The sequence below is a fragment of the Corvus cornix genome, chromosome 3 (genome assembly GCF_000738735.6).
Source record: "Corvus cornix cornix isolate S_Up_H32 chromosome 3, ASM73873v5, whole genome shotgun sequence".
NCBI lineage: Eukaryota > Metazoa > Chordata > Aves > Passeriformes > Corvidae > Corvus > Corvus cornix.
Genome location: NC_047056.1, coordinates 1,990,430 through 2,017,860, shown reverse-complemented (window position 1 = coordinate 2,017,860; position 27,431 = coordinate 1,990,430). Strand labels below are relative to the sequence as shown.

General features: G+C 42.5%; 2 protein-coding genes and 1 long non-coding RNA gene across 4 annotated transcripts in view; 2 read left to right on the top strand and 1 right to left on the bottom strand.

The window, feature by feature from the left end:
* On the top strand, positions 1-9,874 carry MTIF2 (mitochondrial translational initiation factor 2). Of its 2 annotated transcripts, XM_039569625.1 has the most exons (15): positions 1-206; positions 494-617; positions 1,445-1,676; positions 2,152-2,257; positions 3,192-3,363; positions 3,540-3,700; positions 4,112-4,288; positions 4,690-4,829; positions 5,218-5,342; positions 6,087-6,291; positions 6,891-7,143; positions 7,822-7,962; positions 8,731-8,895; positions 9,109-9,249; positions 9,610-9,874. In XM_039569625.1, the coding sequence occupies exons 3-15, from the start codon at positions 1,452-1,454 to the stop codon at positions 9,777-9,779; spliced, it is 2,181 nt and encodes a 726-aa protein (XP_039425559.1). In that variant the 5' UTR covers positions 1-206; positions 494-617; positions 1,445-1,451; the 3' UTR covers positions 9,780-9,874. The 2 variants fall into 2 exon arrangements, with proteins under 2 accessions (XP_039425559.1, XP_039425558.1); XM_039569624.1 differs by lacking the exon at positions 494-617.
* A 550-nt stretch (positions 9,875-10,424) lies between these two features.
* On the bottom strand, positions 10,425-12,109 carry RPS27A (ribosomal protein S27a). The gene is made up of 5 exons (XM_039569626.1): positions 11,964-12,109; positions 11,636-11,690; positions 11,360-11,445; positions 10,926-11,057; positions 10,425-10,618 (listed from the first exon to the last, which is right to left on the bottom strand). The coding sequence occupies exons 1-5, from the start codon at positions 12,009-12,011 to the stop codon at positions 10,469-10,471; spliced, it is 471 nt and encodes a 156-aa protein (XP_039425560.1). The 5' UTR covers positions 12,012-12,109; the 3' UTR covers positions 10,425-10,468.
* Positions 12,110-25,442: 13,333 nt separating this feature from the next.
* Positions 25,443-27,431, top strand: part of LOC120411702 — a 33,492-nt gene continuing 31,503 nt past the window's right edge. The window contains exon 1 of the long non-coding RNA XR_005604208.1: positions 25,443-25,592. This is a non-coding gene — a long non-coding RNA (uncharacterized LOC120411702). The remainder of the gene's footprint in view (positions 25,593-27,431) is intronic.

Genomic DNA, 27,431 nt, shown 5'->3' with positions numbered 1-27,431 from the left:
CCCCCTCGCGGCGCGTGCGCAGAGAGCGGTGCAGCGGGCGTGAGGCGCGGAGGGGACGCGGAGTCTTTTCCCTTCCCTGCTTCCTTCCTTTCCTTCATTCCTTTCCTCCCTCATTCCCTCCGTCATTCCTCGGGCTGTCAAGGCCGGGACCCGGGGCCTCGGAGAAGGGTGCTGCCCTCGCGGGGAGGGCGGGCTGCAGCTGACAGGTATTTATTAGCCAGAACGATGGGCAGGAGAGCAGCGGGAGTCACTCGCCCGCCCCGGGAGCCGGGAAGGGTTTTCCGCAGTCAGAGCCTGGCGTGGGTTTCGCCGCTGTGAGCTGGCCCAGTGTCTTCTTGTGTTGTTTGTGTGTGTGTGTGCAGCGGCTTGTGGCAGCTCCGCGGCTCCCTCGGTTTTACCGATTCAGCCCCTTTAAGGTTCTCTTTGGGCTTAGAAGAACCACCAAAATAGCTGGGTTTGGTTGGTTAGTTTGTCATGTGCTCGCTTTCTGCAGGTGTCCGGGTGCAAGGGAGGTTTTAAAGGGCCCACAGGCATTCTGAGAGGAGCCCAGAGCATTCCCTGCCTTTGGAGCTGCTGGGAAGGTGACACAAGGACACCTGTGAGAGGGGACATGGAAGGTACAGAGAGTCCATCTCTGAGCAGGACAGAATCACAGAATCACTGAAGGGTTTGGGTTGCAAGGGACCTTAAAGCTCATCCAGTGCCACCCCCTGCCATGGGCAGGGGCACCTTCCACTATCCCAGGTTGCTCCAAGCCCCGTCCAACCTGGCCTTGGACACTTCCAGGGATGGGGCTGCCACAGCTTCTCTGGGCAGCCTGTGCCAGTGCAGAATAGGCAGCTCTGAGCAAAAGGAGAAGCTCAGAGAGGAGACTGTTGTCCAGGGCAGTTGGCAAAATGACTCAAACCAAAGTTAAGATGGTTAAAAGAAGATGTGGGATGATCTGACAGAAGCTGAATTGCTGAGCCAGGGCTCAGCCTCACAGGATGGTGTCACTGTCATGCTGTGGTCTTTCCGTGGTGCTTTTGTCTTGAAATGCTCAGGTAAAGGGCATTTTGTAGGTGTGTTTTGCTGCTTAGAGAGGTAGGTGGTACTTGGGTATTTCTGTCAGTATAGCATGAGGAGTGCAAATGTGGGGGTTGGTTTAGGAGATGTCAAAGAACCTCGAAGGGGGAATTAGTAGTTTATATCAAAGATCAGTGGAGAAAGATGAAAGATCTGTAAGCTCTTAGTAGATCTGTGTGTCTGCAGTAGGGGAGTGGAGAAAGGTGAAGCACGGAAGGAAATGGAAAAACTGGATCAGCTCCTAAATAGTTTAATTTTGTTAGTGTTAAAAAGCCTGTTTGGAAACATAACATATGCCTTGCGTTCCTGTTCATTTTATCCTGAGAAACAGGGTCTTTGAGCCTCGAGGCTGATCTTGGTGTGTGCTTTGTGTTTTCAGTGGGGAAATGAACCGAGAGTTGCTGCTGAGGTTTGAAAACCTGGTACAGCTCCGCGGTGCCTGCCGGCAGCTGCGTGCCCTGTCCTCCAGGAAAGTTTGTGGAGCACCATGGAAGCCTGTGCAGTTCTCTGCACATCCCATGGGGTCCCTCCTTCTGCAACCACAGCTCTGGCAAAAAGACAGATCAGTCAGCGCTGCCTTATCACAGTGCAGACATCTAGCCACAAAGGAGGTAATTAAGGACATCCAGTAATCCCTGGGTTTGTGTGGAAGTACAAGAGCTCAGTTGGAATATTTAATTTTTTTTAAAAAAAAGGTGCTTTATTCTTGAATATAGAGAAGTTGTTAGAAATCTGTAAGACAAAATGTACTTAATGTGTAATTTTTTTGCCATTCCCTCTCAAATACTGACTTAGGCATAATGAATTTTTGCTGACACTGGAGGAAATGATTGCAAACAAAAATGGAAATGGTTTTATTGATTTTTGTCCTTGTTCTGAAAAATTAAAAATGCAAAAAGATTAAGGGTAGTGTGCTATACATTTAAAATGTTCATTATGATGTGTCAAGTCATTAATTTATTGCAATTGGTATTGTAGTAAAAAAGATGTCTTTACCTCATATGGCTCAAGAGCATTGTCTTTTTAATATTGTTTTTGTTATTTCTTAGTTTATGTATTCCTATCTATGTGTCTAATTCCATGTAGGAGACAAAAAAGAAGAAAAAGAAGATTCCCCTGACTAGAGGTGAAGTGGAGATAAGGCAGAAGATGACTGTGGAGGAACTGGCACAAGCTATGGGCAAAGACATAGGTGAGAGCCTGCTCTGGGGTCTGAAACAGCAAAATCTGCCACACCCCTTCCACCAGTGGGAAAGGCAAAGATGTCTTCAGTGGCCTTAAGTGGCCCTAGTTAGTGGTTGTTGATCCATCCCTTGGGAAGGGAGGTTGTACCCAGCCCCAAGGAAGTGTTGGGAGACACAGTGCAGACTAAAGAGAAAAGAAGTCGGGCCAGCCAAAGTACCAGGCCAGACATCTAAATGTGAAGAAGCCAGGTCTGTCTGCCACCTCCAGCAGAAGGGCCTCAGATCCATGCGGGCTGCTCCTTATGGCTGTGCTTCCCAGGGGCTAAATTATTCTGGAAGGAAAACATGGCACCCTGCTTTGTAAGAGCTGGACCCCTGTGAGTTAAGAACTCGTGGCTGAAGAGCTTCAGCCCAAAATCCAGAGTAGCAGTAGGAATTTGGGATTCAGGAGCAATTTGTGTTTCATTAGAACAGTCATTTGATTAACTGGGAGTGGGCAAGACTTGTCTGGCATTGCTCCCTGTAGCAGTTTTTGACTACTGTAATATGTTCTGTGTTTCTACAACCAAAGAGAGGAGCATATGGTCAGATGTGTCAAATTTCCTTCCTCCTTGAATCGCTCCTTTGCTGTTTGCTTTAGATGAGTTTCAGTTGTTTTCTTTTTTGGAGTTAGTGGAAAAGTAAGCTAGGAATATCTGAGTGAAAAATAAGATGGTAGCAGCTAACAGAGTAGTAATTTTCAGTAAATCTGCAAAAAGTTCTTCTCTGCGAGTATGTAGATTAACGGCAACTTTTAGATAAATCTATCTAAGGGAAAACTCCCTTGTGAATAATACTTATTAGCACAAAAAAAAATTAAAAAGCCTAATTAAGTGGGTTGGGTGGGTTTTTGTCCCACGTTTTTGTGGATGTAATTGTTAAATGTGTTTATGTTTTCCACAGATCATATTTATGAAGTGCTGCTGTACACAGACATTAACCTTGATTCAATAGAACCAGATTCCATCTTACATGAAGACCACATCAAGATGATTGTTCAAAAATCAGGAATGAAGTATAAATCAGCAAAACTGAAAGAGGAAAAGGAAAGAAAAAACACAGATGCTGTGAAGAGGCAAGTTGTGAGCTGTTCTTTTTGGCTCTTTTAGTTCTGTGTCTTTCTGCAGGTCTTCGGGGAGGAGGCAGCCCCAACTGTGAAGCACCAAGTGCTGGTAGATGCCTCTTCTTAGCTGTTGTGGCTCAGTGAATTTTTTTTGGCGTTTACAACCCCCATTTTTGCTCTAATTACAGACCTCCTGCAGACCCAGCAGTACTGACCCCACGGCCCCCAGTTGTCACCATCCTGGGACATGTTGACCATGGGAAAACAACTTTACTGGACAGCCTGCGGAAAACCCAGGTGGCGTCGATGGAAGCAGGAGGCATCACACAGCACATTGGGGCTTTTCTTGGTATGGTCCAAGTCCATGTGCTCATGTCTAACACAGTTTCCTCTCCATCTCACACAGCAGGCTGACTTGCTGCCAGTTCACTCGGGAAAAAAGGTGCCACATAAATGGTGAGAAAGGAAACCATAACATAAAATGTCTGTTGCTGATACCTGTCATAGCTATGTTGATGGAACTTCAAAGTGAATTGTCTGCACAGTTGAAATTAGACTGTTTTGGATTATGGAGGATCCCAAGACACTTCCTCCTTCCTGAGGCTTAAACAGCACCTGTGATCTCTGTGCCAACAATTGCCTGACTGCCTAAAACATGTCGTTATTATTAGAATGCTCTCAAAGGAGTGATGCTTGATGTACAATACCTCAACTAAAGCTGGGTGAAGTGCTGATTTTGAGCCGTACCATTTGTTCACAGTGCACATGCCTTCTGGGGAGAAGATAACTTTCCTTGACACTCCTGGCCACGCAGCCTTTTCAGCCATGCGGGCGAGAGGCACCAACGTCACCGACATCGTGATTCTGGTGGTGGCAGCAGAAGATGGAGTGATGCAGCAAACCATAGAGTCCATCCAGCACGCCAAGAACGCAGGAGGTACAGTGTGGGGTGCTTTGGGAACCTGGCTTTTACCTCTCAAACCTCCTTGGACTGGGATCCACAGAACTTGGGGAGTAACTGTCCTACTCCCATTCATCATCCCCTGAGATGTTTGAAAATGTACTGAATGTTGCAGTAATACATAAAGATCCTAAAATACAAATATTTCCAAGACAGGGGTTCATTGTTTGGGTTTTTTTTTTTCCTTCCCTACATGGATAACTCCTCCAGCTTCTTCCTGGTAGCTCAGATCTCAATGGCTGCTCAGGGAAGAGGCAACAAGTGAGACGATGATCTGTTCTAAGTGGCCATAACTTGCTGTAACCTTTTCTAGCAGCTGTGGTGCTAGCAGCAGGTTTTGGTTAGGTTGGTGCTGAGTTTGTGTGTTCTCTTTCTAGTTCCTCTTATCCTCGCCATTAATAAATGTGACAAACCTGAAGCTGATCCTGAAAGAGTAAAGAAGGAATTGCTGGCTCACGATGTGGTCTGTGAAGAGTTTGGAGGTGATGTTCAGGCTGTAAATATTTCTGCACTCAAGGTAAGATTGTGGTAGGAAAAATGATGGTGTTCATGGCTGTCTGATACGTGCAGAGAGATGCATTTTTATTTGGCAGCTGGAAAATAAAATGCTTCTCTTCCTGGTATTTGATACCTTGCCATGAGCTCAGTGCTACTGGCTCTTGCCAGAATTATTTGAAACACACTGAAATGTATTTTGAGGCTCAGACTTCCAGCAAGCAATAATATCTCGTTTTTTTTCTGGTAATCCAGTCCAACAGTTTTGTCTCTGATATCCTGAAGTCTTGCCTGGGTGTTAAATGTCATCACATTTCAGTGGGGGAATTTGGCACTAAGGGTTCAACTTCTGATCTCACTTTGATTGGGCACTTCCTTTATTTGGTGTGGTTTTGTGTGGTTTCATGCAGGGGGAAAACCTGATGGTTTTGGCAGAGGCAACTGTTGCTCTGGCAGAGATGTTGGAACTGAAGGCAGATGCCACAGGGCCGGTGGAGGGGACTGTCATTGAGTCTCGGAAAGACAAAGGGAAAGGGTGAGTCAGCTGCCACCTCTTCGGCTTCAGTGAAGCACTTTGTAACAACACAGACACGCTGCTCAGGGCACCTGTGCCTCAGTAAATAAAGCTGGAGCACTTTCTTTGCAGGGTTTCTAACTAAAGCCTTGAAATACTGCTCTGCAACACAAGAGGTTGTAAACCAATGGGGCAAAATTCATCATATCCCTGAAATGAAATCCTGTAACAGGAAATAGTTTAAAATGGTAGAATGTGTTTTTTAAGATGTTATTAAAACAGTAGGAATGATGAAGTTAACAGTCAATACATAAAAAATTCTTTACAAGTTTTGTGTAACGTGACATTCTACCCTTAAGTATCTTAGTCCTCCATTTGCAGGTTCTGTGTGAATGAGGTGTGTTCTGCCCTCTTTAAAACTGAACTGAATTCTAGGAAATTGTTGGGATTTGTTGTTTGGGGTTGTTGTTTTTTGTTTTTTATTTTGGGTGGGGGTTCACTTAATGTGTAAAATCATTCTCTTCCTGGGTTCACAAATGCCAGATTTTGGATTGATCTGCAGAAATGAAGAGTACAGTACAGATTTTGGGATTTTTTAACTCACTTAAAAATTAGGTGAGTGCTCTAGTAAATCATCACAGGAATATTCTGCCTGTGATGGATCACAAATCCATCCTGGTTATGTTGTGCCTACACTGACCGTGAAGACAGGGAGAAACATCACTTGCATTTTGTCTGTTATTTTTCTCCTCTGCTCTTCACTAGTCCACTCACCACAGCCATCATCCAGAGAGGAACTCTGAGGAAAGGCTGTGTTCTGGTTGCAGGGAAGACCTGGGCAAAAGTGCGTTTCCTGTTCGATGAGAATGGCAAAGCTGTGGATGCAGCCTCACCAGGCATCCCTGTGGAAATCATGGGCTGGAAGGAATCCCCTTCAGCAGGAGATGAAATCCTTGAAGTAGAGTCTGAGGTACAGAAAGAACTGTTCAATGGAAAGTTCCCACTGCAGGAAGGTGGATGGGAAGGAGCTGAGTAACAAAATAAGTGAGAGCTTTAAATCACCTGGATAATTTCATGAAAGGTCGAGCATGGGGATTAAGGGACCTGAGTTAGATGCTCTAGAAGAGGAATGAGGGCTTGCACTTTGCCTCTTTCTTTTTCCACCTTTCCCCTGCTGGAGTGTCCTCATCTCCATTGGAACAATCCAGTACTTCAGGAGATCAGTGTTTTAATTTGAGAAAGAGAGAACTCTTGTCTGACAAAGAGAAAATGCACAAAATACAGCTTGAAATAGGTGTTGCGAGAGCTGGAAAAACACCACATGAAAGAATGAACAATAAATTCTCTTCTGCAATGCGGGGATACTGTAAAAATAGGCCTTGAGTCATGTGGTAGCTTAGGGAGGAAAAGCTCTTGTCTCATTCTGTGCCATCTGTGCAGCAAAACCTATAGTTAAAAGTGAAGGAAAATGAGTGAGCCTGTAGAGAAGATGCAAAAGGATGAGACTGCATTATTGCAGAGCATTCTGATGCAGTGCTTTAAAGGTAATCTTTCTGTCTTCCTGCCCAGCAAAGGGCACAGGAAGTTGTGGCTTGGAGGAGCTATGTTGAAGAACAGGAGAAGATGAAGAAGGATCTGGAAGTTATTGAAGCAAAGCAAAAGGAACACAGGTTGGAATATGAGAAGAAGCAGCAGAAGCTGTCCCACCTGACCTGGAGACAGAGGAAGGCAGCGCTGTACAAGGCCAATAAGCATGTGATGTTCTCAAGGCCTAAGGAGAGAGCAGAGATGGATGAAAACACACTGTCATTAATAGTTAAAGGTGCTGTCCCTGTCTGTTTGCTGCTCCTTTGATGCTGTGCTTCTCAAATGCTCAGTCTGAAACAGAGCTCTAAATTAAACACAGTTTCTGTTACCAAAAGTTTAATCAGTTTAAAACTGATTATTGAACTGCTCTCCTGAGAGCAGGGGCATCAGAAAGCGTCCAGTGGGCAGAAGGACGTGCTTCCAGCAGGGCCAGAACAACAGGAAAACTTCACATGCCCAACCCACTTATCCAGGAACTCCTAAGTAAAATCCATACATATAAACCCCTATATAAGCATATATATACACATATATAAAACCCTATATATATAAATAATAAAAAATACAAGCTATAAGCATTTTGCGTCAGCAAAATAGAGAAGAACAATTATATATTAAAGTGGGACAGGAGGAACTTGGTTTAACCTCATGTAGTGATACTCAAGCAGTGACTGTAGTTGAAAACCTGGAAACTTGACCTGACAGTGACAGCAGATGTAGAGTCTCTGGCCCTACTGTATTTATCCAGTTTATTTTTGGAATTAACAGACTTTTTGGATGAATTTTAACATACTACTCGAAATACAGTGACAGATGTCAAAAGACTTTGTTGCATAGTGTGGAGTTGACAGTAGTTGTATTTCTGTGTCTTTGACTTGCACAAAGTCAGCAGTACTTCCATTTATCCATGCAGGTGATGTGGATGGATCTGTTGAAGCTATTCTGAATATCCTGGACAGCTACGACTGTGAGGATGAATGTAAACTCGATGTTGTCTACTTTGGAATGGGAGATATCAGTGAAAATGATATCAGTCTTGCTGAAGCATTTAATGGTGTGTGTTTAAAAATCATTTTACAATTTTGGAATTCCTGACTTACTGAAATGGATAGGCCTCAGTCAAGTTTTCTTTTCTCAATAAAAATTAGCAGCATCAATAAGGTAAATTTATGTCAATCTTAAAAATGCTTTCTTGAACCTCAGGCTGGTGCAGGAGGGGAGCCTGGAAGTCTCATGGAAATGGAAGGACTCTGGAAAAGCTGTTGCCAGAAACTCAGTTGTTAAGGTTAAACTCTGACTCTTCACTCAGGGTGCTTTATGATGTTCACACAGGGCAGAGCTAGAAAAGCAGGTTAGAAAATCATTTCCTTTTGCTCAGGGAGGCAGCTGGATCTAGGACTGAGTCAGTTGTTGCTGTTCATCCCCTGTAATTCTCACCTGTTGCAGAGGGTGAGGTCAGTGCACCTGCCATAGCCCACAGGTGGGCAAGAATCATTTAGAATTCACTTCTAGCTTTATTTGGACAGCTAAGTTAGTTCTCCAGCCCAAGAACGAGAGATCTGTGTCCTTTATATGAGCTGTGTGTGTTATTTTCTGCTTTGATACCTCCAGCTCTGTCATCAGGGACTTTCTATGGGCTTTTTTGGGCCATTTATTTCGGTAGCAGGTTTGTAGCAGTCCGTGTGCCCTAGTGAGTGAGGCAAACGGTCCCCCCTTAAAAGAGAAGGAGGAATAAAATGTACCCTGTGCTGCAAAATTTCACTTTAACTGTTCAAAGACTCATCTCTTGTAGTCATCACTTGACAGTTGTTTCATTTATCAGGTGTAATACTTGGATTCAGTGTGAAAGCCAATGAAAGTATCAAAAAGCTGGCTGATAGAAAGGGAATAAAAATTAAACTTCACAACATCATCTACAAACTCATAGAAGACTTGAAGGATGAGCTGAACAGCAGGCTGCCCCCAACTGTGGTGGAAAGTACAGTAGGTGAGTTTTCATTGACTGATATGTTTTTGCCTCAGAATGTGGCCTCAAGTTTATTCCCCAGAGGAGTGTTCCTCTTTTATCAGCTATTTTATACTACCCTGTAACTGCTTTTCTGTTTTGTTAAAAAGCATGGCAAGTAAAAAAATGCAGCCTGCTTCTACCTTGTGCCAGTTTGTTATTCCTATGGACTTCAACTTTATTTTTTACTTTTAGGAGAAGCTTCTGTTCTTGACACCTTCTCTGTCACAGTAGGAAAAAACAAAATTCCAGTGGCTGGATGCAGAGTGCACAAGGGGCTGCTGGACAGAAAAATGAAGTTTAAGCTAATCCGCAACAAGGATGTCATTTGGAAAGGTGAGTGGAATTCCCACAAAACATGGATTTGTGTTTAGTATTTTTAGACATTGCTAGTCCCCTGGGAAGTTAGTACCAAGGATCCTAGGGCAATCCTGAATTCTGTCCAGGATGGAGAGGAAAGCCACCAAATGCTGGTGTACTGTTCCCAGATCTTTTTCCAACCATCCACTCTGGTAGGAAAGAGTCCAAAAGAGCTGGTGTCTGACTTCCATTAACCCCAACACCCACAATCCCGACGTTTTCCTGCTTTCCTTGTGTAGTCACAAAGTGAAACATTAATTCTGCAGGAAGGGCAAACCAAACCACTCCTCTGCTCTGCTGCTGGTGGCCTCTCTTTCATGCATTTTCTCTTTGTAGGATGTTTATCATCACTGAAGTACCATAAAGATGATGTTCAGGTAATAAAAACAGGAATGGATTGTGGATTGAGTTTGGACAAAAATCTGGAATTCAGTATTGGAGATGAAATTATCTGTTACGAAGAAAAAGAAGTTCGACAGACAACTTCCTGGGACCCGGGCTTTTAAAGACATTTTAACACATGAACACTAAAGGACATATATTATATTCCTGGCTGGCCTTTTAAAAAACTCTTAACATTAAATGAACTTCCAGAGATGCACAGGAGCTGTTCTTTACATCAGAGCACTTCAGATACATTTTGTATCTGAAATGTTCTGCTTCTCTATCATGTCAAGCAACCAGCTTCCCTCAGTGGAAGATGGGATAAACCACCAGAGTAACTACAAGCACTTCAAGTGTGTAAAACTATCACGGTAAAATATTTCTGATGACAATCTCTTGGCTCCAAAACAGCTGAGCCATCTCTGCCCTCCCCTCCCAGTGCTGATGTGCACTATTTCAGTGTGTTCTCTGCATTCTGTCACCAGGACTCCCATACCCCATTCTCCAGCACTGACCCACTTGCAGACCTGACTCTGGACCTCTGAATTTCCAATTCTTCCAGATCAGAACTGTCTCATGTTAAAGAGACCACATCTAAGGTTAGCTCAGGTGTTGGTTTTTTCCCTTTTAAAACTGGTACCCAGTATTCTTTAAATCAAGTTGCTGCTTCGGTGTTATACCAAGTATTTCACCCTAGCTGGCAGGCAGCACCCAAAGGTCCACAGGTTTTTCTCACTGATCAGCAAACACAGCGCCACAAAAATAAATCCTTAAACCGTACAGAAGCTCAGATTTTTATTGTCTGGTACATTTACTTGTCTTCTGGCTTATTGAAGCAGTATGTCAGACAGCACTTGCCACAGTAGTGTCTGTCAAAGTGACTGGCCATGAAGACTCCGGCGCCACACTCCTCCGAGGGGCACTCCCGGCGCAGGCGGCTGATCTTGCCGTTCTCATCCACCTGGGAAGGACAAACAGGCAATGGCTCACATACACTCTCCACCTCTTAGCAACAAAAATAATTCTGAGTATTTTCCACTGGCATAATAGTTTTTGTAACAGTAACTACATCGAACTTTTGGAGATAAAAGTCAGAAGGGCTCAGCTGCAATAGATCGTGTGCCTTTTATTTTACACGTAGGATGTTTGCAAATAGAATGAGTTTAAATATTAAATACAGCAGGCTCTGTGCAGACCAGTTACAGGCTCCACATCCTCCCTGGTGAGAGATGAGTCTCCATCAAGCTTCTCGAGTTAGTTCTGCCTACCTTGTAGTACTTGAGCACTGCAAGCTTAACCTTCTTTCTCTTATGCTTGTTCTTCTTGGGAGTTGTGTAAGACTTCTTCTTCCTTTTCTTAGCACCACCACGAAGTCTCAGCACCAGGTGAAGGGTTGATTCCTGTTTGTAAAGCACATGAAAGAGACTCAAAATGCTTTCTCAAAGCAAGTGCAGCATTTAAGCAGGCTTCCTGCTTTTACCTAGAGAAAGTACATCTGAAGTGCCAGGCACTTAAGAAAGCTCTAAAAGGATTATTTGCTATTAAGGTGGCATCCCAAGCTCCCAGCATCAACACTGCCCAATCCCTTGATTTGGCTAAATCTATTAAGAAATATTTCTTAGTCAGCAAAGAAAAGGTCAGTCAGCTCTGCCTGTGCCAGTTCCTGGGTACTGCACTGTTCTGTCCACCCTTTCCTACTCACTTTTTGAATGTTGTAGTCGGACAGTGTGCGTCCATCTTCCAGCTGCTTCCCAGCAAAGATCAGCCGCTGCTGATCCGGAGGGATGCCTAGTGGTGAGATAAATCAGGAATGACAGGAGTGAGCTACAACAGGCTGCAATAAAATCAAAAATTGCTGCAGAAAATTACAACTGTGTAAGGCATACATCAATCCACTAGAGTGCACTGACAGTAATACATACAACATATACGGGTTGATATCAATATTTAATAATCAGTAAGTGCCGATTGAACCTACCCTCCTTATCCTGGATCTTCGCTTTTACATTTTCTATAGTATCAGAAGGCTCAACCTATTACGAAACACAACAACAGAATCAAAACGCGCTGCACATTTCAATTAGCCCAGATAGGCCGAAAAAGCACGAGGAGCTCCCGGCACACGCCCGGTGCTGCCACGGCCATTCCGGCCTCCACCGCGTGGCCCGAACCGCCCCAGGCAAGGCAGGGCCGCGTTTCCCCACACATCCCGGGCTTTCCCGGTGCATCCCGCTGCCTCCCGGCACATCCCCGCGTTTCGGAACACCGGCAGGCACGGGCGGCGCGGTCCGGCGGCGGCGGCTCACCTCGAGGGTGATGGTTTTCCCCGTGAGGGTCTTCACGAAGATCTGCATGGCGAGGCGGGCAGGGGCGGCTGGGGCGGGGCGGCTGGGCCGGAGCGCGGGCTGCCCGCGCTGCTCGCGGAATGGCGGCGGCGGCCCGAGAGAGCGCCGCGCCCGCACGCACGGGGTTTCCGTGCGCGCCGGGGGAGGGAGGGGCCGGGCGGGCGTGCGGCGCGCCGGGACTACGGCTCCCGGCATGCCCCGCCGTTGGCGGCCGCGCCCGCGCCTGCTGGGAGGTGTAGTCCCGCCACGAGAGGTGTGGGCGGGAACTGCGGCTCCCACAGTGCACCACGGCGGCCGCCGTGACGGGTGAGGCGGGGCCGCGGTGAGGGGAGGAGGAGAAGTCGCCATGAGGGGATGAGGCGGGGCCGCGGTGAGGGGAGGAGGAGAAGTCGCCATGAGGGGATGAGGCGGGGCCGCGGTGAGGGGAGGAGGAGAAGTCGCCATGAGGGGATGAGGCGGGGGCTGCGGTGAGGGGAGGAGGAGAAGTCGCCAGGAGGGGATGAGGCGGGGCTGTTGTGGAGGCCGGGTTTTTCAGCCGCCTGACTCGGTTCTGCTGTGCATTTTTCTGTCGCTTTTTCACGTACCTGAGTCTCTGTCAAGGCCAGGTTGGACACGGCGTGGAGCAACCTTGTCTAGTGGGAGGTGTCCCTGCCCGTAGCAGGGGGTTGGAACTGGATGAGCTTTAAGGTCCTTTCCCACCTAAACTGTTCTGGGATTCTATGATTTTCCCGCGGCGTGCAATCCCAGAATTCGATGTCCTGGTTCCTGGGGAGGCAGTTTAAACACGCCTCACAGCCACTTTGCCACCGGCGGATTCCTTGAGATCAATTCCAGGTTTATATTTGGGCAAAGATTTTTTAAACTGGAAAAGCTGTAGATAAGTTGGGAATAAAGGAGCCCTGAGTCATGACTTGGAAATTATTTTTTAGGTGGTTTTATGGTTATGAGTCTAATATGGGAAAGGCTAAAGCAGAATAGGACCTGCTTGAATAAATCAGCTGGGACCATTTTAACAATTTCAACCCTTCTGTGTTTTGATCAGAAACCGAGAAAGCAGGTTGTGCTGGGTAAGGACTGTCTGAGGAGTGCTACATTATATACACTAATGCATTTCACAACATAATAAATATTTTTCAGGTAAATGAGCACTTGACAGTATGTAAAAAGTGGTTTGCTGGTTTTTTTTTTTTTCTCCAGTTGGTATGAGCAGACCGGTTGTGACCTCTGTGTTGTTACAGAAATCAAGGATTGATACATTTTCAGCTGGTTTTTGTACCCCCGTGAACACTGCAGCAGAGTCAGGAGCACTACAATGAATTCATTATCCCAGGAATAACAGTAGGGTTCATGCTTGAAAACCCCTTTTTGGGAGTTTTGAAATGACAAAGCTGTCCTAAACCAGGAGAAAATCAACATAACTAAGATGACCTGTGACATTTATCCCACATGCCTTGTGTTAGCATTACCAACCCTTCTGTGCAAAGGTTATTGCTGAAGTTCCTGAGGGATTCCTGCCTGCCTGCCTATGTCTGCCCTTTTCAGACACTGAGATGGGAAAGGCCTAGAATAAATAAAAATTCTTAGTTTTTGAGATAGGTAGGAATAAGGGATACTGGCTCTGCTTTTAAATCTTGAATTGGATTGGTATTTTAAGACACTAAAATGCACAGCCCCTGCTCCCTTGGTTTTCCACAGCTGTAAGTGCAAAGGACATTTAGTGCCCACCTAGAGAAAATATACTATATACACAATATGTTTGATGCTGCAGCTGTCCAAATAAGTGCTGGTTACCTTAGTTTTAAGTAATATTGGTGATTATTTAATCTCAGGTGAATTTAGAGAATGCCTCATAATGAAAAGTTTTTCTGCATTTTCATTGTCTTGAGCAATGTTGCTTTGCTTTTGGGGCTGGTTTTTGTTATCTTAGAGCAGCACAGTGGAGCTTGCTCTATTATTTTCTCTATTCATTTTATTTTCATTCTACCATATGTACTTAATAGCTTAGGATGTCCCAGAAAGTTGTTTGCCTGTTCATTCTCTCTATACAAACCTCATATCCAAAAATACATCCACGGATAATGGAGTATGTTACTGTGTGCAAGGACATCCTCCCTTCAGCCAAATGGGAATGTGAGGTGTTTATTGCCACAATCAAGAAGGGTTAAAGGAATGCAGTTTTTTCTTCATAGGAGATTAAAAGCTCTGGAATCTGAACCCATAGCTCTGTAACACTATTGGAAAAGAGCAATGGAGCTTGAACTAAATTATAATATTTAAAATACATGCAAAGTATGTTGCTTTAATTAAGACATTAATAACCTAGTTATCTCTGCCTTCTCTCATTTATATTTTTAAATGTTTCCATTCTTGTTTTATTTTTATATGGCAGCTGCTAATGATTGTGTTAAACCTCACTAACGTGAAAACCTTAATTTAACTGATGCTGCAAAAGGTGTTTCATAAAAAATCATCTGCCTGAGGGGACTTTTTTCAGTTCCTAAAAAAAAATTCTCAGATTTAGAAAATATATTTTCAGTGTATTAGCTTATAATGTTTGTAATTGTTTGGTTTGGGTTATTTTTTATTACCACTTTTTAAAGGCTTTAGCAGTTTTGACTCTGAATTTGACTCTGACATCTGAATTGATGAGACGGTACTGGGGTTATCCTGCCCTGCCATGTTTTGTATTTCAGCTGTTCATGTCCCTGGTAAAACAGCTGAAGAGTTGCTTGGATATTTGGAAAGGAAAGTAGAAAAGTTTGTGTGCTGTGCTGTAGCAATTTGAAATATCACAGTTCACACGCCACACCGAATGCAGCCCTTCCTTGCCACGTTCTTTTGGTGACTCTCGTGGTGTTTATAAAGTGCTGGTGTGGCAGCCATGTGCATTAAGTCCGTTTTTATCCATTTTTGGGTTTTTCCTTGGCCCCTTCCCTAAAGGAACTGAAATTGGAGAGCTCAGCTGTTCTGTGTGTTGTGAAAACTGACAAGCTAATCTTAAATATATCTCTGTGTGTACAGATGAAAATGTATGACTTGAGGTTTTTCCAAAAGAATCCAGAGTCCTGGAAGGAATTGGGCATTCAATGCTGTTGAAAACCTCAGTAATGCAACATTCTATTTCTAGGTGCTTAGATCTCATTGCTAATGTAATCCCTGGATATCAAACACACAAATTAGTTCATTAACTCATCTCCTATAGCCTGCTGAGTAACAGCTACTCAAAAATAGCTTTCTCCTGTTTCTGCCCATTGGTTAATTAGATTTGTTCTTCCCAAATCACAGATGTTATATTTTCTGAAATTTCACTGGAAAAGACTGTATGTTTTAAGGACCTCCAGCCCCCTGAGATTTACTCATTATCTGCCAGTGGTAAAATGTGTCCTTTTCTTTCATCTGTGTTTTCTTCCTTAGACTGCTGTTGCTTAATTAAGATACAATTTTTAATTCTTATTTTATTTCCTGGCCATATTTCAGACCATTTTATGGGATCATTTTCAGGTTGCCGTGTCTTCTAGTGTTTCTTGATTTTGTCACTCCAGGACATTTCTATTTACAGGAAAAAATATTCTTTATATCTATGTTTTCAAGTAAAAGGTTAGATTTTCATTTCACCACTAGCTTTTCCACAGCTTGACTGACAAATCAGTCAAGATCATTGTGGGGCTTTATGGCAGGGAAAGGGAGAGTTAACCATACATGAATACAGCATGATCTTGCTAGTTGATTTTTCAGATGATTGCTTCTTTCTGTTGGAAAGCTGTCCTAACACTGCATTAATTCACTGTCTCAGTCAACAGTGGATTAGAAAACTACAATTTTCATTTATGAGGGCTTTTTTTATCTCAGCCCACCACAAAAAGGATGGATTTGGGCTATTGGAAGAAATAAGCAAGAAAAGAAAACACAACAAAATTTTAATAACAAACTTTGAAACTTGAAATTTTAACTTAGCTCCCATTCCAGCCTGCAAATTACTTTGGATTCAGTGCTCCTTTGGGTAACTTTCCATGGAGAGAACTCTGCAGGCACTTGGCTTTTAGTGGAGCCTCTATGAGCAGACTCTTGGGCAACCTGCAACCTCAGCACTTAGTGCTTAGGACACACAAAAATAAACAGAGTCCTGCTTGGTTCCAAGGTCTGTAAGTTTTCAGAGAGGCTTTTTCTTGCACTGCCAGACCCAAGGGCAGAAGCTCTCCAGGCAGCAGGAACCCAAGCCAAGGGCAGACAGCTGCAGCAAATCACATGGGCAGCAAGTGCCAGGGAACCACTCTGCAGACAAGCTAACATGTATCTGCCTGGACTTAGCTAAGAGAAGTGCTTGAATTGAAAGACAAAATTTCTGAAAATTAGGTTTTCTGCATCCACACATGGTTATTTTCATCTATTGTGCTTTTTGTGTCTTGCTCCAATAAACTGCCCTTGACTTCTGTGGCTGCAGCTCCTCTGTCATTCTGTTGCTGTTACGGGTTTCAGAAATTATTTTGAGTGCAAGCAGGGATTTTGGCCTTTAAATCTTTTAAATTAAAATAAATTATGTGTCATTCATTTCATCACCTTTATTTTTTTCAACTCAGTCTTTGGATTTCTAATCTACATTGAAATTAGTGAGTGAGCTCTGCAATATGCTTAATATGAATAGTAAAAAGCTTTTTAGGGCAAATGCAAGATATTTAAAAGTGGTTTTTACTTTTTCTTAGGCGCGTTGTTATTCTAAATGATACCGCTGGTACTTTGGAAGACTGGGACAAGACAGAAGTTGCTTGGGGAGAAAATAAGCAAGAAAAGTTATCTCAGGATGGAGTACTTGAAGATCAGAAAGATGCCAGGCTGATGGAACATGTTTGCTGGTAGTTCTTCTGCGCGGCAACAGAGGGAGCGCTTACAGCAGGCAAGTGAAGACTCCTCCTAGCTCGGAATGAGCTGTAGGAAACACTGAGCGTTACAAACAGTGCCGAGAATTCTTTTACCAACAAATAGCAGTTATTTTCCCATTTAATATGTCTGTGTGAGAATGTGTGCATGTTTGTATTTTAACTGGAAATGTATTCTCCGTGAGGAAGAAAGCTCTGGAATGGTACGGAAATGGTAAATGCACCTACGTTCTCAGCTTCAGTACATCAGGCCTGGCCTTGCTGTGGTCTGCGCAAGGGTTTAGAGTCAGTGGGAGGGAACTGCTCTGAATGGCTCCTCATTAGGGAGCTGGACAAAGGGGATGCAGGTAGGCATGTCCCGGTGCTTGGTCTTTTTGGTTTGTTCCCTGCTAGGTCATTGCTGGAGTCATAGCACAAATTAGATTATCAAGATAATCTAACAAATCCTGCCAAAACAGCAAACACCTGCCTAGAACAAGTGTAGGCTTTGGTTAATGCATCCACCTGCTCCTTGGGCTGCTGTGGGAGTTGTCTGGGTTGTGGACCATATAAAACTCTAAGAGCCAATATGAGAGCTTGGCCCAGGATATCCTTAAGAAATGGGTAATTCCGCCTTAAGGAAGAGAAAATGCCCGCTGCAGATTCCCTGGGTGCCTGTTGGTAGAGCCTCTTTTAGCTCTCAGCCCACAGCCAGTATCCACAGGAAGAATACTGAAAGTCATTTGCTGTTGCAACCTGTTCCCAAATAACATTTATCTCGATAATTAAGCTACATGTAGCTACTGCTGGTTTGATTCAGATTTAATACATTTTGGCACTCTCTAAAAGTATATTTATTATATGGATGAATCTGCAGAGTTAGAATTCACAAGAGAACTGTAGTTAAAAGAATTACAAGTCTACAGATATTGGAAGTATTGTGTGGATGAGTAATAGAGAAAGGTGTGCAAGTTCACTTTTCAACATGTAGAGTGATATGCCCTTAAATATGTAAGCCTTACAAATGTAACTCAATTTACAGTGTAATAGAGATCAGATATTGACCAAAAGAGTGAAAACAGTGAATGAAAAGGTCACTCACTGACATTGTTACTGCACAGAAGCTGACATCAAGAAAGCAGTGCAGATGTAACTGCCACCCTTCCTAGAGTGATTTCATGGTTCTTGTTTAATGTTTGCAGCAGCTGAGAAATGAAAGTGCTTGTTATATCAAACAAGATGGTGATGGACCAAACCACAAAGTTTTGTTCTTTTTTTTTTTTTTCCTTTGTGCAACAGGGATTTCTAGCAGGGATGCATGATCAAATGGCAAGCCTGAGTTAGGTGCTTCTGTTGTTGACATATTTACTTGTTAGTTGTTTTGTATTCAGCATCCTCTGGAAGTTTTAGAAATCAAGCTACCTAAGAAAGTGCAGGTGAAGTGTCAAATGAATACTATCTAAAGCAAACTGGGAAGGATTGTACTGGTGTGGCCTTGTATGTCTGTGTTTCCTTCAGAAGAACTTGCTGTCTCCCAATCCAAGACTCAGTTGCTAACCGTCCATTGGGATTTAAACCAAATTAGATGTATTATTCAGCAACCTCAGGAATTTTCAGTCACTTTTATCTTGAAAAAAATAAAAACTGTCTCCAATCTCAGATATTATTAGGAAGAAAAGGTAGGTGGTTTCACAAAAGGAGAAACACGAGTGCTGTCCTGTCACCTCACTCACTGATGAGAGATTCTGAAACGTTTCAGATACTGGCAGTACTCATATTTCTTTTTTCTTATTTATTAATCAAACTCAGAATTTATCATTTTCTCAGTGTCTGACTGACTTTTGGATGAAACTGTCTGGTCAAAATATGTCATTGTGGTCCTATGCAATTTATGATTGCCAAGCTCTGAGAAGCTGAATTTATTCTTGTCTGTACTTGTCTGGTGTGCTGCAGTCACTCCCAAAGATCAGCCACAGCTTTATACCTTGATTTATGAGGAAATTAGGCTGTCACAAGATCTTACTGAATGGGAGATTAAAGATATGGGAATAAGAGGAAATGGCAGGTTACTTACATAGCCTAATGCCCAGGACACTTATCTAAAGGAGGAAGTCATAAGCTGTTCTTCCTACTTCATTGAATTCTTCCGATTTAAAAGTAATTCATTATCCATCTTCTGTCTTTAATTCGTTATTCACTGGCCAAAGTGCAAAGCCCATCCAAGATCCACTTCCTGCTGAGTGCCCTTACCACATATAAGATGGTTATAAGATGGTTTTGCTCCACCCCCTTGCTGAGAAGTTTCATTAGAGCTTGAGAAAGTGATAATATTATTTTTATTGAAGTCTTGTCTTTGTGAGTTTTTTTTTAATACTACTCTGACAAGTTTTATGGAGTGAAGATGGGCATAACTAAGCTTTTTGCATCCTTTAATCACAAATCTCTTATGTGATGTGAGAGTTAGGTTTTCTGAAGTTATCCAAAGCCAAATAAAATTTTGTGATACAGCTTTTACCAAATGAAAATCACAGGTAGAAGGTTATCTGTATAAAAGAATTCATGTTGATAAACAGATAAATGATAAATGTATTGGTGAGGGTTTATATTGATAAGAGTCTATAAGTGATATTCAATAGGACCTTTTAAGGGAAATCAGAATATTCAAATTTTTTAAAGTTGTTTCTTCAAGCTCTTACCATTATTTCACTTTTCTTCTTCTACCTTCCTTGTACCCCCCTGGGCCAATTATCCTTATACTTGAAATCTCAGCATGGGAGGAGCAATCTTTCCCTGACAGAAGATTAATGATATTAGCATGGTGACCTAATATGGTAAATGTGGTCTATTTCCATCCCTCTGTAATCCCATCGAAATCCATGAGTCACACTAAGGATGTTTGGCCTTAGTCCCTTTCCTCGCCTGAACTCCATGACTCTTTCTGCTCTAGAAGCTGGATGCAGCCACCTGATTTGTTGAAGCCATTAGTCAGAGCTGTGGAAAAGGCACCTCTGGCCAGTGATCCAGGCTCTCCCAGGCACAATTACCTATGGCCTAGAGACAGCAACACTTTTGACAGATGGTTTTGAAACTTCCAGATACCCTGAGAGATCCTGGTAGTTCTATTCCAAATTAATTGATGGAATCTGCTGTCTAGTCACAGCGCTCCAGACTTCATCAATTAAAGCTTCTCCCTGAATTTGGTAAGCCATAAATTCTGGACTGTGTTTTGCTCCAGTGATACTCAGTCTGACTGTTCTGCTGGATAGCTGAAAATGGAAGTAGGTTATCTCTGAAGAAAGCAGAGCAAAAAATGAAGGATTAGCTTCTGAGCTTTTTGTGGTTGGGTCTGTTGGGCTTAAACCCCAGTTGTTCTCTATTTTATGCTGAACAAAAATAAGCATAGTCTAAAAGAATTTTTTTAAAAAGCTCTATAAATACAGTGCAAGGGACAGGATTAGCATGCAGGCAGCTGCTGAAGGCAGTTGGATAAGATGGAGTAAATTAATTTAGAATGAAGCTCACATCGATATGAAATTTTAAAGGTCAAATAATTTCCTAATAACTCAACATTAGTGCCTGATGCAACTGGAACATCTAACTAGGAGTAAAAGTTAAATTATAATAAAAAGAGAGTGAAGTGTCATAGTAGCTACACTCATTTAAGATGTATCAGGACAGATATTCCGTGCTTGATGTTCCAAGTGATAGTTGCTCAAAAGCAGGAAAACCCGCACAACCCTCCCTCTTGTAATCATCAGAGCAGCAAGTAGCCAATTACAAGCATTTTGATCATAAACCATCAAGGGAGGGGGAGGCAGCCCGTGGAGTTTCATAAACTGTAGGAACACAAAACCGTGTAAGAAGAATGCTATTAAAAAAGAAAAAAAAAAAAAAAAGATTTCTTCCAATAAAACGATATTAGAAAAGAAATCTCTGCTGGATATCTTGCAGAGATTATTATTTCCTGCACAGCTATAGCACCGAGACTACATTCTCATTTCACCAGATATTGTTCAAATACCAGGAGACAGACAGCAAAGATGAAAAGAAAGCACACTACAAATATTGAAGTAGATCTGGAAAGGTCATTGATAGACACTTTTGTTTTGGTTACTTTTCTGAATTCTAAAATACACAATGAAAAGAGCAGAGGGGGAGAGAGACACTGCATAATAATTTGAATTTTTTAGAGCAGTTTCTGATTCTAGAGATTAATTGCTGGTTAATTTGTACATCTGAGTTCTACTAGGACCAAAATTAAAGAGTAACAAATGTGATTGCATTATGAATATAATCTAGGTGTGTAGATAAGCTGAACAACTACAGCTTGACAGCCTTGAGTGTTAGGTTATTTTATTCGTAATTGCACAAAAATATAAGGTGGTTGCAAAATCCCAGCACTAATAAGGAGGTTGCACCTCACTCAGCTGAACTGCTCATTTCCTGAGGCTGCTGCTGTGGGCTCAGAGCGCAGAGCTGCTGCCAGAGCACACGGCTGGGCCAGGCCCCTCTCCCTGCTCCCCTCCTCAGCTGCCGTTGCTCAGGCAACAGGATCATTCAGCAGCAGAGGAACACAGAAGGAAACTGTAAGGAGTGGGAGGAGAGAGATTTCCCGAGGGCTGTAGAAAGGGTGGAGGAAAGAGGAGGGAGAATATTAGTACATGTTTCAGAGAAGATATTTGCCCTTCTTGTAGAGACAATGGTGCCAGAGGCTCCTTCAAAGCACTGCAGTTATGCTGCTTTCTAAGTTTCCCGTTTGGAGCAGCTTCTTTCCCTGTCTTGGCTTTTGCAAGAGGTGAGCAGATGGAATGAGGTGCCAGGTTCTGGATAGTGTTAATATCCTCCTGGAATGGCGTGCTTGAGGGTTCATGCAAGTGACTTTACCTGGTAAACTTGGGATGAGGCATCTCATCTGATCTGTGTTGGGCCAGTAGCAAAGCTCTTCTGGCTCACAGACAAGCAGTGGGACCTCGAGGAGCCATTGGCAGCACTCAGGGCTTCTCCTCCCCTTGGGTCTCAGGAGACCATGGTCTATGTTTTGGGAGGGCCTTGCCCCAAGAATCAGAATCAGAAAGTTTCTGGTAACTGGTTTACCAAGTAGGGAAGATGGTGTCTATGATCATCCCCTCTTAAGAAGGAAAATATTAAAAGGAAAAAGATCACCCCTCCCACTTTCCATTAGCGTTTCTACAAATGCCTTTGCAGTATTGATCCCATTATCAAAGCTGGTCAAAGTGAGGGCTTGTTACTGAAATGTCTTTAAACTTAACACTGATGAAAAAGAAATGTTTCTTAATTCTTAACATTATCTCTTCATTATAATTTGATTTAATAGCTATTACTTCATCAGTAACAGAACATGAACACTGTAGGCTTTACTGCAGTCTGTCTTTGCAATTCTGATTTCCAGTTAATTAAAATTGATTGGCTGAACTGACATTTATATCTATCACATCTTATGAAGGATCCAGGTTTTCCTTCACATAAATTTTACTGCTGTTCTCTGTTAGCTGTTTAGTGGAAAAAAGCTTTGCATTATGTCAGTTACAGTAAAAAAAAGCATCTTAATCTTTACAAGTTGCACTGCAGTCAAAGTTTCTATCAACAACAAGATTTTTCTCTTTAATTGCAAAGAATTATGTTGTTTGGATCAAAATGATTGTTTTCATGGTCATTTTTTGAAAGTTCTGAAATGAATTCTTACAGTGATGCTGACAAAAATCTTGATCATAATTGTATGATTAGCACTTCTCATGTTGGCCAATACTATTATCTCATTACTTCCCTTGTAGAAAGTTTACATGTGTTGTGTCTCATCTCAGAGGATAAATTCCTTGGAGCACTGATTGTCTTTTGTTCTATATATAGTTGTCCTGCAAATGAATCTTGTTCTTGAGCAGGGCTCTTGTGCAGCATGGTAATAGAAATCGTAACTTCCTCCTGTGTATTTTCCCATTAAAATGGGTAGTGAAGGCAGCAGCAGAACAATGATGTTGGCAGACTTGTTCATGCTGATTGGGCTGCGGAGTGCTCCCAAAGGCTGCAGGGGGCTGGTGGAAGTGGTTTTGCCACTGCTGCAAAACAAATACTCATTCAAGTTTTCACACTTTGCCTCCAAGTTTGAAGTTCATCTCTTGAGAAGAACAGTTGGCTATGTTTCTATCAGTCCCCACTGAGAGAATTCTTTGGAATGAGATGTAGAATTTAGAACCAATAAGAGGAATAAACAGAATTTATTAGATCAGGGTAGGGAGTGGTAAGGTAAGTGGAAAGGTGTCAGAAGGGGAAGAAAAGTTAGCTAAGAGTCATCTGCAAGATAATGACTGCTATGGAAAGAACAGGAGATAAGAGCTGGCAGAAGGGATGGTGATTCTGTGCTGGAATCTGAGGCACTTAACTGGTATTTAATGTTTTTCAGCAGAGCATCCAGGATCTCACATTTGGTAGAAAGCTGTGACTTTGTACCGTGTATGTGTGATATTATTCCATAAAATTGTATGTGTCACATCATCAGGTACATAAATAGGTTTTGTTTTGTAACCCTTTTCATCAGTGCTTTCATGGATGAGTGGATGGCTCAAGAACAGGAAGAGCAGAGAAGGACAGTGTATTGCTGCACAGAAAGGAAAGCTGGAAGAGGAGACCTGGATGCAAGTGATGGAGGAGGAAAGAGAAGAGGGAAGTTTAATATTGTTTCTGAACTCTCAGATGGTAGAAAAACAAAACAGGAGAAAACTATAGGAGAGGATAGAGAAATTTAAGGGAGCATAGGCACTCCTTGAGCTGTGAAAATCAAATAATGCAAATGTTTCTGGGCAAACAGCAGGCAATGCTCAAGAAAGCAACCATGAATTCATTAAAAAAGACTGAAGGAATGTCAGAAGACAGGTATATCTTTATTTTTCAGGTAGAAAAGATTGTCATCCAGTGGCCCTTCAGCTGGTGGGTGTACAGCTTGTACACCTTTCCTTTTTAGTTCCTCTAGGGGAGTCTGTTTTGGTTTTTTGGGATTTTTTTTTAGTATACAAAAAGCTCCTTTTCACTGAACTCTTCAGTAGAAGGAGACATAGGAGCCCAAAGAATGAATGGGATTGTTTACATTCCTATCAGCCATATCAGTATTGAACTGAAAACTCTGAAAAGTGAAATTATTCTGGTTAGGAGGAGGTATTTCTTTACAGTGTGGGTATTATGGAAGTGTTGTTCACTTGTGTGTAGTTTTCTCCGCCGGGATATTTGAAACTGGATTGAAGACTGGTGGGTTACTGAAGGTTCTGTGTGAGCACAGGAGCAATGCAGGATCAGTGCCATGTGCAGCTGAACCAGCATTGCTTTGCCATTTGCAGCAGGTCTGTATCTTTAATTAGACTCATAGACAAGTAATGCTGCGTGAATTTGCATCCCAACAGTTGCATTCCAGGCTGGGATTTGAAGTGCAAACAGGAACTGGCAGCTGTTCATGGAATATTTGAATACAAGGTTATATTCAGGATTTTCCTTCAGCACTGAGTATGGGTATAAATATTCTTATGCATCAGGATTAATATATCCCTCATTAGTTGCACATGTCTAAATCCTCTTTGCACTGAGATACTTACAGGGTGGGTTTAGTTATTCTTAGGGTTGATCCTTTGGCAAAAAAATGTATGACAGGGTTTAATAGTTGTACACTTGCTTCTGCTAAGCCCTGCTATTAAATATACTTCTCATTTCCATTTGGTGAGTATATGCAATTTGTCTTCATAGCTGTGGTTTTAGGAACAGGTTTGTATTTTTCTTTAGCTAATGCTTCCAAATTGAGTTTTGTGTCATTGGCAGAGAATTTTAGAGCTGAATTTCTTCCTCATTCTACAGCCTACATGTGGCAGGAGGTTTTTTTTGAAGAGGGACAGCTCAATGGTCTTCTCATTCTAAAATGCTTCTGGAAATTCCCTGTTTGATTCATACACTTGTAAATTTAGATTCTGTTTGTCACACACAAAAAATGGCAAATTCTCTTGTGCCTCATGGGAATATCTGACTCTTGGAGGTATTTATTCTTCTGGGTTTGGAATGACAGAGATCTGTACAAACAACAGTTTGTTCTTTCCAGAACAGTGTGTGATGCCTTTGTCTGCAGAGAGAGAGTAAGTCTGGACTAGGAATAGGCATGAACTGGAGTCTTACATCCGTGTGTTTGTGAGCTGCAGGAAAATAGTGATTCATGGTCTTGAAGGATTCATGGGTTTGAGTCCAGATCTTGGCACAAAACACACTTTTATCTCTTATCAAAAGGTGAATCAGCCTCACTGCTGGTCAGAATGACCACAAGGCTTAGAGTCATGCAGTTGAGACCTACATTTTGGGGCTTGGTATCAACTGTTGAGACACGGTGGGGTACCAGCAGCAGCATAAACAGAACAGGGTATGCTTTAGGAGCTTTGCTGGACGTTGTGGGTAGCACACTTCGATCTCTGGAAGGGAAAATTCCTCTTGGAAGCACAGAGGTGGCCGAAATCAATGAGTTGCCGGCAGGTGGAGCCCGAGAACACAGAGTGCCTCGCCGGGTCTTTGTTCGGCGTCACCTGGTGCAGCTCCCAATGGCCTCCCCGTGGGATGCCTCCAGGAGTTAAATCCTACAGCAACAAGTAATGCACCGAAGCGACGCCCACCCATTGCTCCGTGTAAAACCGAAGCTGTGTGGAGGCTGGCTGCAGTGCTGGTGACAGGGACAGAGAAGCGCTGCAGGATTCAGAGGGTAATGCCCGTGGCGGGAGGAAAAAAATCCCTCATTCCAGATGTGGCTTCATTAAGTAGTGACTTGTGTGAAACAAATTCATGTGGCAGATAAACCCCTTGTAAAGCCTTGCAGAAGGTTGGCTCATTGCAAATAAATAATTCCTTGGGTGGGTGTAACAGGGATGGCATGTCAGGAATGATTTTTTTTTTTTTGCTTAGTCATACTCTGCAACATGTGTTCAAGTATTTCTTTGCTCTCATAAATACTGGAGAGAATAAGATGGGAGCCTAGATGTTGGAGCTTTCTTCTCTTCTTCTCAGCACTCAGGTGAAAACACAGAGGGATTAAAGATGGATTAGATAAGCATTCTTGAGGGAGTAGAGAACTCTGGGAACAGTGCTCTGGCCTATTAATTGTGAAGGATGCAAAAAACTGCCTGGCCCTTTTCTGGTTGGAAAAGCACAATATTTATATTGGGTTTTATCTGGTGTACAGCTTGGTTTGGTTCTGTTGGACTGGATGATTATTTTTTCTGCCACATATCTTTCTTTTTAACTGTTTCAGGGTACCCAATGTGTCTGCACAATTCTATTCAGGTGTCCTTTCCCTGGTGTGTGCCTTAAAATGTCGGCAGGACTGGAAATAAAACTGTGATCCATAAATGAATACTAAAACTGTCATGTAATGCCAGCTTGTCAAGTTACAAAAATTTACTTTTAGGCAATTTATTCTCTACAGAATTCTCTGCCTGATTATTTCAGATCTTTATTGTTGAATTCAATGGGAAGGAAGTGAGGCCATGCCACGAATATACTTTGTGCGCCTATTTTGATTTAATCTTGTATGTTTGCTAGATGATGGGTGTGGAGGAGAGTCAGAGCATGTAATTATTATGTATTAATTAGTACCCTAAAGCTATATTTAATTAAACCTTTAATAGCAACAGATTACAAATATTCCTGGGAAATAAATTCCTCTTTGTGAAGCAGGGCCATTGTAGTGCAGCCTAACTACAGACCCACAGACTGACAGCTTGCACCATCCAACACTGATTTTTCTGTGGGGAAAGATAAGAACACGGGTAACGAAGGGCAAAGTGTCAGTGTCACCATTTTAGCAGCTGAATCTATTCTGTCTGTCTCCTGCCAAACAGCCTATTAAACCTTTTAGCATTATGCTGTCTGTGACAGTAGGAGTTGGTCCCATTTGTACTAATAGCTTTACTGAGAGAATAGCAGGAATACCCTTCAATAGTCCTACAGATACAATCCCACAGAGTACATGGAACAGAAGTTGCTTAAAATATGTTGTTTTCAGTGTATTGTAGCATATAATGTATTACCTACCTATGTTTAACATAAAGCCTAAATGGCACGTCACTGAAGTTGTACATTGGATTGAAAGTATGAAACTGGTGTCTATAATTTCCATTTATTCTCTGGCTTCTGTTGAATTATTTGACCCTTTACAAGTCCATTTGTCTCTTCTCTTCCATGTGTCCTCTTTGTAATTCTCAGTATAGTTTAGGGTGGCACAAAGAAAATGTGCCAAGCTGAGCAGAAGTCTGTTCCTAAGACCTGTCAAAAACATTTTCTCAGCCTTGCTGCACTTCAAAGCAACAATGTTATCCTTTCCTAAGGTTTGCTTCCTTACTTAGCAGTAGTTCAGAAATTCAATATGCCATTTGCTCATGTGCCGTGATTTGTTTCACAGAAAAGCTATTTTTTTGCAGTGATGCTAGTTAAGAACCCAAATTTGGTTTGGTTTCCCAAAGTGCAAATATTATTAGAGGTTTAAGAGTTACGGTACTGCTTAGAAACAGATCTCAGACTTTCATTGCACTCAGCAGGGACTCTA

Excerpts from the sequence above, each read along its gene's own strand:
- MTIF2 (XM_039569624.1), top strand. The coding sequence starts at position 1,452 with ATGAACCGAGAGTTGCTGCTGAGGTTTGAAAACCTGGTACAGCTCCGC. Across the intron at positions 2,258-3,191 it reads AGCTATGGGCAAAGACATAG|ATCATATTTATGAAGTGCTG; the intron begins GTGAGAGCCTGC and ends TGTTTTCCACAG. Across the intron at positions 4,289-4,689 it reads GCACGCCAAGAACGCAGGAG|TTCCTCTTATCCTCGCCATT; the intron begins GTACAGTGTGGG and ends TTCTCTTTCTAG.
- RPS27A (XM_039569626.1), bottom strand. The coding sequence starts at position 12,011 with ATGCAGATCTTCGTGAAGACCCTCACGGGGAAAACCATCACCCTCGAG. Across the intron at positions 11,691-11,963 it reads GGAAAACCATCACCCTCGAG|GTTGAGCCTTCTGATACTAT; the intron begins GTGAGCCGCCGC and ends GTTTCGTAATAG. Across the intron at positions 11,446-11,635 it reads GAAGATCCAGGATAAGGAGG|GCATCCCTCCGGATCAGCAG; the intron begins GTAGGTTCAATC and ends TCTCACCACTAG.